Below are 10,641 nucleotides of genomic sequence, written 5' to 3'. Positions count from 1 at the left end.
AGTCAGGTCCTTTTCTTATCCTCGCCATGAGATTTATTTTTAAATTGTTCAATTTATTTTCAGAAAATACGTTCAAGTGTTGTAGGTCCTGAGCCTCTTTTGCAAAGGTATTTCTTAAAATCATACTCTTTCTTTGGCCCTCATGATACCTTTGATAACTTTAGATGAAAATTTTATCGAGCCTGTTCCAGGCCTTCTCAATATCTGGCAAATACATATTAACACACACAGTCAGAGTAGGTTTGCAAAGAAAGTATTTAGTCCTTTAGAATGCTTATGGGGGCTGAGATAAATGAAGTGCTCCTTGGCCCTTCCATTTTTAATAAAGATTCACTTAAATTCTGGGCTCCAAATAAAAATTTCCAAAGATGTCTCCTAGGATTTTTAAGTACAAAGATGTCTCCTAGGATCTTTATTGCCCTCAGAGCAATAAAGAATCTGGTTTGTCTGTCTTTTTAACCATGATTACAGTTGTGAGAAGTTTTGACTGACTCTGTGACATTAGACAAGACTGGGACATGGGAATGGATGTGGGTTTTGATTGCCATTATGATTTCTCAGAGAAGAGAAAGTAAAGAAAACACAAAACTAAATGCTGGACACAAGATGTGTAGAATTCTGAGTGTAGATATGGCTTCAGAAAGAACCGACTTCAGGTTAAGTACACACCAGACTAAAAGATTATGTGATGTTTCTATATGATTCTAAGTCAAGTGATTCCTTCATTATTTTTTAAAATAACTCACAGGTGACTTTTCTTCCGAATTTGACATACAGAGTCTTCATATAAGCTAACTAGTTATAATAATGGAACAACCCCATTGGCCTTGCTGTCGGGTGGAGGAATAAGCAGAAGTGTCAGTTCTTAAATGAGATGCATCGTTTTCATAACAGAGCACACAGACGGTAGCAATGTTGGGCCATTTATTTGACCATAATAGAAAATCCAGTTGTCATTTTAGCTGCATATTTGTCTTCAAGCGTAAGCAAATGAATTCTTAACATTTCATCTCAAGCTGCTCTTAGGTCATTATATTTGAGTAATAGACCTGATATCGCATCAGAATAATGTTGCAAATGAAAGCGTTTAAGATTCTTGAATGTAAATGGAGTAGAACCTAATGCCATTTAAACGTAAAGTACGTAATAGACAAGAAGAAAGGGATAAAATTATTTTTGGTCCAATTAAACTGAATAAAATGGGAAGGGATGAAGTCATGAAGAAATCAAGTATGCCTTAATTGCAATGATAAGAAAGTCAATGCAATAGATTGAATTTAAGCACAAGTTTAGTGAACTTACAGATTACTGTTTGAGTTCAACATAAAGAAGAAAAAGATTTTGCGTTCTGCAGAGTAAATTCGCAAGCAGGCTATCATACTAGTATTGAAATAAACATATTTCTTAAAGCTAGTTTTGTTGGATTATGTCAGAAGCAGAGCTGTGCTTCTTGAGGGAAGATGAGCTTCCTCTAGGGCCCATCAGAATGAAGCTTTCACTGTCCTGCCCTTCAGAGGCTGGGGTGGTCGGTTGTTCTGCTTGATGCAGACTTCTTGATCGCCTTCAGCATTTGCTAGCAGACTGCGGAACTGCGCCAGCTTGGGGGAAGGATAACATGTTTAGAGAAGCAATAGCTCTTGATGTCACACAGAACACTTTTATTTTTTAATATGATTGATGCACTTTTATGTAGAAAATCAGGTTGAAGACTGCAATGGTTTCATTGATGGAAAGGGAGGAAGCCAACAGTTCTTGCACATGTCTTTGCACCAAGTATTTGGCTTCAATTATCAATGACTGACTGGATTAGCATTCCAGCTTTCTCACACTTGAGTAAGAGACTTCCTTGCTTGGCACCTCAGTTTCCATATGGTATTATTTCACTGTGTTTTGGTGAAGGCTAAATGGCTCAACAGAGATAAGGGTCTTAGAATGGCGTTTGGCATGTAATATATGCTAAAGAAGTGTTAGCTCTTATACCAGCAGGTCACACTGCAGGTTTGCTGTGAGACTTGACTGACAAAATGTATGTAAGGCACCTGATGAAAAGAGCTGCTCAATCAATGGCAGTTTTTATTATAATTATAAGTGATAATTAATGAGATAGTTTACTGAATATTGAAGAGCTTAAGCTTTAAAAAAAAATGAAAAACCAACATCAACGATCAAGGTATGCCACTCAAGAGTCACAGTTCCCCAAAGAGGGTGGATTTTCCCTTATTAAGGTGAAAAGAAGAGCGGGAATTCTGAATCTCTTCATAAAGAAAAAAGTGCTTATAAGTACATTCTACTTTTTGGCTATTAATAGACTTGATGTCACTAATAAATCTTTCTCAGTTGAAAGGGGACTCTCCAAAATCGAATGGCAATAATAATTTCCCTCAGTATGAATTGAACTGACATCCTGCCTTGCACTTCCAATTCCCCCGCATGCCGCTCTGATACGCTACCTGTTCCGCGCTCACACTGATGGTCTCTTTAAAGATGATCCAGGTGACACTCTCGTGAAGAGGAGGGTGAGTCAGTGAACCAAAGTAGGCCCAGTAATCCGGGCATGAAGGCAAGAGGACAGAGGGGTCGAAATTTGTGAATGGAGCTTTCTTGTTCTGAAAGAAAACAATAAGCGATGTATCATGCCCTGATGTAAAATATTTACATCATTGCATATATGACATACATATTATTTGGTAGATAGGTCTTAGCAAAGAATTTAGTGAATTTTTCTACTGTATAGTATTTCATGACTGGTATGTTTGTGGGTGGCTCAGCTGCCCATTAATGCAGGAGACACAGGTTTGATCCCTGGGTGGGGAAGATCCCCTGGAGAAGGACATGGCAACCCACTCCAGTATTCTTGCCCGAAGAATCCCATGGATGGAGGAGCCTGGTCAGCTACAATCCATGGGGTCACAAAGAATCGGATACCACTTAGTGACTAAACAGCGACAACAGCGTGCTTGTAAATATAAACAGTGCAAGCGACAGATGACAGGAAATACGCTACGCCAGGACTGTGACTGGTCTCTCTTCTTCCTTCCTCATTTGGCTAAGCATAAGCAAAGGCTTCTTATTTCTTTACTGATTGGTCATTCATGTAGGGGTTATTGGTGCTGACCTCTTGAGCAGTTAGAAATCCGCACATAAGCTTATGGTTGTCGCTCATAATCATGGGTGTGCATCAGCAGGTTCATTTAAGGGACAATTCTGTGGTGCTAGAGCAAGCATTTATCAGAAGAATAATCCACAGGTTACTGGACCTGTGCCGTTCAAACCCATGTTGCTCTAGGGTCGACTGTACGAGCTTTTCTCTCTTAAAACTTCTAACGCATCTTTGGTTATGACCCATTTCCTTATTTGTAATCATTTGTTGTGTTTATATTCCCCCCTCCCTCCATCATCAACTTTGCCAAAAATGTCTTTTTTTGGTTGTTTTTTCCCCAAAGAATTAGTTTTTCACTTTATTAATAACATTTGACCTGCATTTATTCATTTTCTTTCTTATTTTATTAATGTTTTACTTCATCTTAATCATTTCCTTCTACTTTCTTTTCATGTATCATTTTTTACATTCTTGAATTGAGTGCTTATTTATCTTTAAACTTTCTCACTTTATAAAAGTGTAATTTTGGGGGCCTCAACACGAACTAGATTTATTTTACATAAAGGTATGGTAGTTCTACAAAGTGTGAATGACAATGGCAAATCTCTGATATATGATTTAAGTCTTTATTATCAAAACGGTGAAGCTAAGAGTAAATATATCAGAACAATCCATCTTTTTCTAAGCTGACAGTGGGCACCATAGTTACGATGCATGAAACAGCTATGAAAACCATGCTTCTACAGGCTTCATCTTGCTGAAATAGATCAGTGGTAACTATGAAAAATGAAACCAAAATAAATCACTGCATCAGAGAGCTCAGAAACGAGGACCGTGTAAGCAGTACCTTGATTTTCAGATTGATGGGTTTGCTGAGGACTTCCTACTCCTCATATCAAATATGCAATTAAATGATTTCTGAGGTTCTGTAGATTCTTGTTCTCTGATTTAAACTAACTTAATGAGTCTATTTACCTTAGTTTTAACTGTTTTTAGGGCATCAAGTACTTTCTGAAGGTTTGGGTTGGCCTGACCCACCTGGAGATTAAAAAAATAAAGTGTGAGATAAGACAATTGTTAGCAAGTAAAATCCTATTTAGTTAATTTTTTAAAAAATTAAACACAATAACTGAAGAAAAGATATACAAGTCAAAATACAGGCATTTAGCACAACTGAAATACAAAAGCAAGCCTCTTGGGTCTGTTCTATTAAAATTCTAATCAGTCAAATGAATGGTATGTTACAAGTGTTCAGTAAAGATTAACTAGAATTACTATAATTCCAAAGGTTAGTCACCCAAATATACTCCATTTAATAGTAACTTCCCTATAGGACTTTTCAGGGACTCTCCTACAGGAGATTTGAATCTTCCATATTAAATATCAAGTGAACTTTCTTTATGGGACAAAAGTCCTCTTCATATTTTTTTCCTGATGAAACATTAAATTGATAAACTCCTGACTCTGTGATGTAGAAAGGTTAGACGAAAAGTGAAAGATGAGCCAAAAACTAAAACAATTAGCCCACCATCAACACCTTCCCATTTCATCTCTGCCTGAAATGTCTTTCTCTCTTCACGAGGGGAAAGTCAAGCAAAGCAAACATATACCGGAGACCAGCTTGTTCACCTGCGCTTTCGCTAGTAGAAGGAGACATTTCAAAAGCAGAGAGACACCTACACCCCTCTGCTGTATTTCACCCTAGCTTGTGGTCTGATTGGTAAGGGAATAATTGTAGCAGAGCTCCGAGGCTCTCTAGGACTCACCTTCATCAAAACGCCGACAATCACCAAACCATCAGCCTGTGAGGCAGCATCAGCAAAGCTGGGGTACTTGGTAGAATTCCAGTGAACTAAATGAAGCTAAAACACACAAGGTGATGGAGCAGTTATTCATACCACGGTGAAGGGAAAAGCAAGTTAGACCTTAACATGTGGGTCTATACAGCTATTTCTTGGCTTGGATAGATAAAACTTGTGTGACCCTTTATCCAGGGCATGGGAAGGGCTATGTTTGCACCCTTAAGAAGGGTTTTCTTAAGAAAATGGAGTTGAAGAGAGTGGGCACATTGCAAATCCTGGAACCAGTAAGTAGAACTTCTTTTTCCCACAATATCATAACTATTCAATATTACTTCTTAAAACAAAACATAACAGAAAAAACAGACACCTCTCTGTTTGGTGAGAGAATATGAAGTATTTCTGGCTAACTAGTTTGGAGACAAAAACTGCAATAATTTTCTAACTTGAGGTACCCGGTAACTTTGTGAGAAGGGGCTCCTGAGATGTCTGGAGTCTTGGCCAAGGGCAGGTTCTTCTGAGCGGATCCAGACACCTTTCAAGCCAACAGCCCCTGCCTAAGTTCTCTGTGAAACTCTAGACCTGTATATCCAAGGCCATGTGCACGTCTTCCTGATTCTTTCCTGACATCTCCACATGGATGCCTGACATGCATCTCAAACTTAACACGGCCAAAGTAGCACTCTTGACTTTCTCTTTTCCAGACGCGTTTCATCTTCCCGCTTTAGCAAAAGGCGTCACCTTCCCTCTAACTGCTCAACCGAACACTGCAGCCCTTATTCCTTTCTCACTTTTCTCCACTTACTGGCACCCATCCTTCCGCGCAGCGCATAGATGTTAGCCTTGCACTTAGTCCAGAGCTCTAAGGCTTGGCATAACTGCTGATTTTCCTCTGGGATGGCAAGTCAAAATGGCAGGATTTGACTCGAATTATGGCTGAAATCAAATGCTACTCCTGAAAAACTCTTTTTCTGACCACCTAATGTCAAGTGATCCTGGGTCGCTTGGATGACTAAACCAAAGCCGTTCGCTCCCCGCCACCCATAGGTCTCCTCTCTGTCTCCACTCTTTCTCCCCACCACTCCCCTGGTCTCCCTCCCACCCTCCCTCCTACCCTTTCTCATAAGCCGAACTTAGTGACTGAGAGCCTGTCACCTCCAACCTGGATTAACTCCACTTTTCTCAAATGAGATAAGACGTTCATTGATTCAGATTTCTTCAGATCAGTTCAGTTCAGTTCAGTCGCTCAGTCGTGTCCGACTGTTTGAGACCCCATGAACCGCAGCACGCCAGGCCTCCCTGTCCATCATCAACTGCCGGATTGCTTAGATACAGCCAAATATCCTCCCCCAGACATAATACTATTACTAATTTAGACTTTCAGCCCATTTGATTTCAGTCCACTTTCAATTTTATGAAAAATAAATAGGAAAAAACAAAACATTTAATAGATTTCTTCACCATTGAAAGCTCCTAGCCTGGCTTTCTAGTGTAACATAAAGTTAGTTTTATTTCTATACTATTCCCAAGTCTTCTATCAAAATGAATACTACACATACTCTGTACCTAACGATAGCTCTTACAAAAATCTGCCCTACACAATTGTTTTCACCAGTGTAAGATATTTGTATAAATGTAGTTATTACCCATCTTTTTTTGTAAAGAAAAAAAAAAAACCACAACAGAATGAAATGGGAAAGGCATTGCAATTGTTCCTATGTAGGACTTAGTTAATAAATTCTAACATATGCATACATGGAAATACCGTGCAGACTTTAGGAATTCCTGCTGACTTGGAACAATGACCATGATCATTGGTAAAGGAAAAAAAAAAAAAAGCATGTTGCAAAACTGTGTATTACAGATTCGTTCTACAAGAGTAAAACAAAAAAAGCCAACCCGTCTGCACTGGTACAAACTTACGGAACAGTCATGCATACAAAGAACAAAAGGTTTTTGTTTTCAGTCTCCATACCCCTGTTGAGAGTTTGATGCACATTTTCTTGATTTAATCGTGGATATATAGGCAGAATATCTTGAATTAAATCACAAACTTCCATGTGGAGGCAAGTCAAGAGGCCAGAGGGTAGTGGCCTGCTGCCAGGGAGCCCCAAACCCTCGTCTAGAGGAGGCTACTCGTTGTGATGACTCCTGAGGTTAAACTGGCCCTCTTAGTAGAACCTTAATGGAGTGTCTTGGCCTGGCTATACTTCTGCTGCGGGAGCGCACCCTTGAACCTTTAAATGAGAAGAGAATGATGGTGTGTTCCCCCTGGGGCTCAGAGCTTTAAAAGGAGAGCAGCAACTCCCGTTGAGGTTAGCCTGATGTCAGGCAGCAGTTTCCGAGACATTCTGAAATGAAAGCACATTCGAGGCTCAGGAGTTTGACTGCAAATTCACCTGCCTCCCTCACGTGAAAAATTGTCCTCCATTGCCAAACACAATGTGTCACTGTTTAAGTTTAATGGAGCCTAGGAATTCTTTACAGACCGCAAAATGCTCATTCCTTTGGAGCCGTTGAAATTGTGTCTTAAGTGATAAGGGGCGCTTCCCTGCTGGTTCAGACAGGTAAAGAATCTGCCTGCAATGCAAGGGACCCTGGCTTGATCCCTGAGTGAGGAAGATCCCTTAGAGAAGGGATAGGCTACCCACTCCAGTAGTCTTGCCTGGAGAATCCCATGGACAGAGGAGCCTGGCAGGCTACAGTCCCTGGGGTCACAAAGCGCTGGACATGACGGAGCGACTAACACACAGCCCCGTGTTATGAGGGGGCTACTTCTGGAGGACTCTCAGCGTAGCTCCTCTCACTCACTCAGCTGCATTACCTCTGCAGAAAATGTGGCTCCATCCACTAAGTGCTCAGAGCCACAGTCATCGGTGCTGCCCCAGTGAAAATGGAACTGACGCAGCCTGTAGCTCTCAGGTAGAGGGCCGCCTTTCAGCACTAGGAGGAAAGCAAAGTGCTGTTAGTGCCACAGTCACGAGCTCCAGCTTGTCTTTGCATTGAATACAAATTAGCATTAAATAGGGTCGAGTAGTAATGAAAATAAATCATAGTCCAAAGTTCCCATCCTGTTGATCTTTTCCCCGTGCCCACAATGATGGGCTCAGATGTGTGCCGCACCTTAAGACTGTGCGTGACTTATACGGTTCCCAGCACTATAATTTTATCTTTTCCTGTTTTCAGGAAAACATATTGGAAGATGAGTGAATTATAGGATGAGAGGTCTTTCCTTGAACCTGCTTTAGTTTATAAGTTCATTATTCTTTCAACAGACAGTAATGGACAGCATGCATTAAGATATCTAGCAATTTATTTTTAGTAACAAATCACTCTGCACATATCTTGTAAGTGATCAAGATACAAGAGGGTATTCTGACAGCTTTGCTGAGAATTCCTAGCCAGGGACGAAAAAAGTTCCAGCAGGAGTGTAGGGTCAATTTTAAAATTCTCATACTGAAGGATGATTTTGCTTTAGAGAACCTATCCAACCATGTGATTAAAACACACACACAGGACCAGACCTAATCCAATATTAACAAAGGACATAGCCCCAAGATGTCTGAAATTTAGGCTCGGAACCTTGTAGGAAAGTGCTATGACTAATTTTGCCTTTTGACAGTAGAGCTGATTCATGAAATTGCTATTTAGAAAATTATTCAGTAAAAGGTTTTGAGAATTTTCCTGTGAACGAGAAAGTGTGCTAGATTCTAGGAGATGAAGATAATTCAGTTACTATGATCTAATAGGGAGAGGGAAGCTAGACAAAAATACTTATGCACAGAATGATTCCATGCAAGATACACCCAAGACCAGTATTTTTTTTTTTAACTAGTACCCAAGCCCTTCACAAGCTGGTGATGGACAGGGAGGCCTGGCATGCTGCGATTCATGGGGTTGCAAAGAGTCGGACACGACTGAGTGACTGAACTCAACTGAACTGAAGCACTTCATTGGCATGGAGCCATTTTCCTGGCCACAAAAAATAAATCTACTCTTCGTGTGTAGTTCTTCCCTAATGCGCTCCTCCAACCTCATCTCAATTAGAAAATATTTGCCTTTTCAGTTTTTATATTCATGATGGTTCACAGAATTTTGTGGAAAAGTACTGTTTATTCAGAGGGTGTAAAGTTAGCATAAAGACATTGGAAACCAGAAGAGATGAAATAGAGTCACTGAGAAGGAGAAGGGCTGAAAGAAGAGTGAGCTGGGAGTCCCCAGAATCATCCTTAACACTTGGAAATATTTTAAAACTTCAAGACACCTCAGTAGATGGCCTCAATGCTACACATGTGCGCCAAACACTGAACATGGGTGTCCGTGTTCTGCAAGCCCTACTGTTTAAATTTCCCAGCAAGTCAAAGACAGAAATCAGGAGGGTCTTTGGGCTCACCTGATCTATTATCACTGTCCTCAAAGTTTACATGGAAGGAATGTCCCACGTTGACGATTTCTTTGGCTGTGGCTGGATTGTAGGAGATACTGAGAGGTTTCAGAGAGGGATCACGCTTGGTTTCACTGGTTTTAATGTCGATAGGAGACTGGTTATTTCCATTTGCAATGGGATGCAGCTTGCACCAGTGTTCAGGACCTACCAGGAAAAACGTGATTACAACCAAAACTGATCTAATGCTTGACTCCAGGTTTTAGGAATATAATTTTCCTAGATTAGGATTTATTCAGGTATCTGAAATGGTATCCTGGTTAGTTTAGTCGAAATCCAAGGTTTGAGAATGCCCGTTTCCTATGCTACACTGTAAAATAGTGTCTTTGTCAACAGAGTTAATATACTCATAGTCTATGGGATCAGACTATACATTTTTGCTGTTAGAAATAGACCTCTCTATACATAGGGAGGGAGAGAGGAGAAAAGAGGCAGAATACATTCTGTAGACAATCATGGCCCAAAGGACAACTGTTGAGAATGCATACAAAGCTGGTATAAGGCAAAGGGACTTCAAACCATTAACCTATGTCTTTACCGTTATTTTAAGTGCTCAATATCTCTTTTCCTGGAAAAGGGAATAAGCGGTTATTTGAGCTACATGAGCAGAAGAATGCTTACCGTTTTCACCATCATATCCCCACTCAGGACTTGCCATGATCTTCTACTTAGTTTTCTTTTTCTGAACACAGAGAGAATACCTGGAATAACTGACTGTCACTGACCGTGCAATAGATGACTGAATCCACAGTTCGCAGGGTTTTTATAGAAACGTCTCTGCCCTTGTACAAGAGTGTTACTCACTCAGCCCGCTATTTCATCATCTTTATCTATCAGGAAGTATATGCATGCTAAAAAAAGGTATTGTTTAAAAAGCTCACAAAGGTAAGGGCAGTTCCAATTGATTTATTCTCTTATATTGTTAAGGAGAAATTTCAAAATCTTAGCTTCTGCAAAACCAAGCCCTGTTATTCTCATGTTAGTGGAAGATATGGCTGAGTTGTCACACATGATGCTTTGAATATCTAGTTAAAAATGACTGTGCATTTGAGACTCCCAGCTTTTACCCTTGCTGGACACTTAAGCAATACTGCTGCTGCTAAGTCGCTTCAGTCGTGTACGACTCTGTGTGACCCCATAGATGGCAGCCCACCAGGCTCCCCCATCCCTGGAATTCTCCAGGCAAGAACACTGGAGTGGGTTGCCATTTCCTTCTCCAGTTCATGAAAGTGAAAGTGAAGTTGCTCAGTCGAGTCCGACTCTCAGTGACCCCATGGACTGCAGCCCACCAGGCTCCT

At 40.4% G+C, this 10,641-nt stretch overlaps 1 protein-coding gene across 1 annotated transcript; it reads right to left on the bottom strand.

Moving 5' to 3' along the window:
* Positions 1 to 907: 907 nt before the first annotated feature.
* On the bottom strand, positions 908 to 10,130 carry LOC138446118 (carbonic anhydrase 1-like). The gene is made up of 7 exons (XM_069600831.1): positions 9,965 to 10,130; positions 9,293 to 9,490; positions 7,724 to 7,842; positions 4,867 to 4,962; positions 4,076 to 4,138; positions 2,451 to 2,606; positions 908 to 1,598 (listed from the first exon to the last, which is right to left on the bottom strand). Exons 1-7 carry the CDS (start codon positions 9,999 to 10,001, stop codon positions 1,482 to 1,484), a joined length of 786 nt encoding a protein of 261 aa, XP_069456932.1. The 5' UTR covers positions 10,002 to 10,130; the 3' UTR covers positions 908 to 1,481.
* Between the last annotated feature and the right edge of the window lie 511 nt (positions 10,131 to 10,641).

The sequence above is a fragment of the Ovis canadensis genome, chromosome 9 (assembly GCF_042477335.2).
Source record: "Ovis canadensis isolate MfBH-ARS-UI-01 breed Bighorn chromosome 9, ARS-UI_OviCan_v2, whole genome shotgun sequence".
Lineage (NCBI taxonomy): Eukaryota > Metazoa > Chordata > Mammalia > Artiodactyla > Bovidae > Ovis > Ovis canadensis.
The sequence above is the reverse complement of the archived record's forward strand: the minus strand, read 5'-3'. Positions and strand labels throughout refer to the sequence as shown.

Coding starts and splice junctions, on each gene's coding strand:
- LOC138446118 (XM_069600831.1), bottom strand. CDS start 10,001: ATGGCAAGTCCTGAGTGGGGATATGATGGTGAAAACG. Junction 9,491..9,964: donor GGGATATGATGGTGAAAACG/GTAAGCATTCTT, acceptor TTTTCCTGGTAG/GTCCTGAACACTGGTGCAAG. Junction 4,139..4,866: donor TTGTCGGCGTTTTGATGAAG/GTGAGTCCTAGA, acceptor TTTAATCTCCAG/GTGGGTCAGGCCAACCCAAA.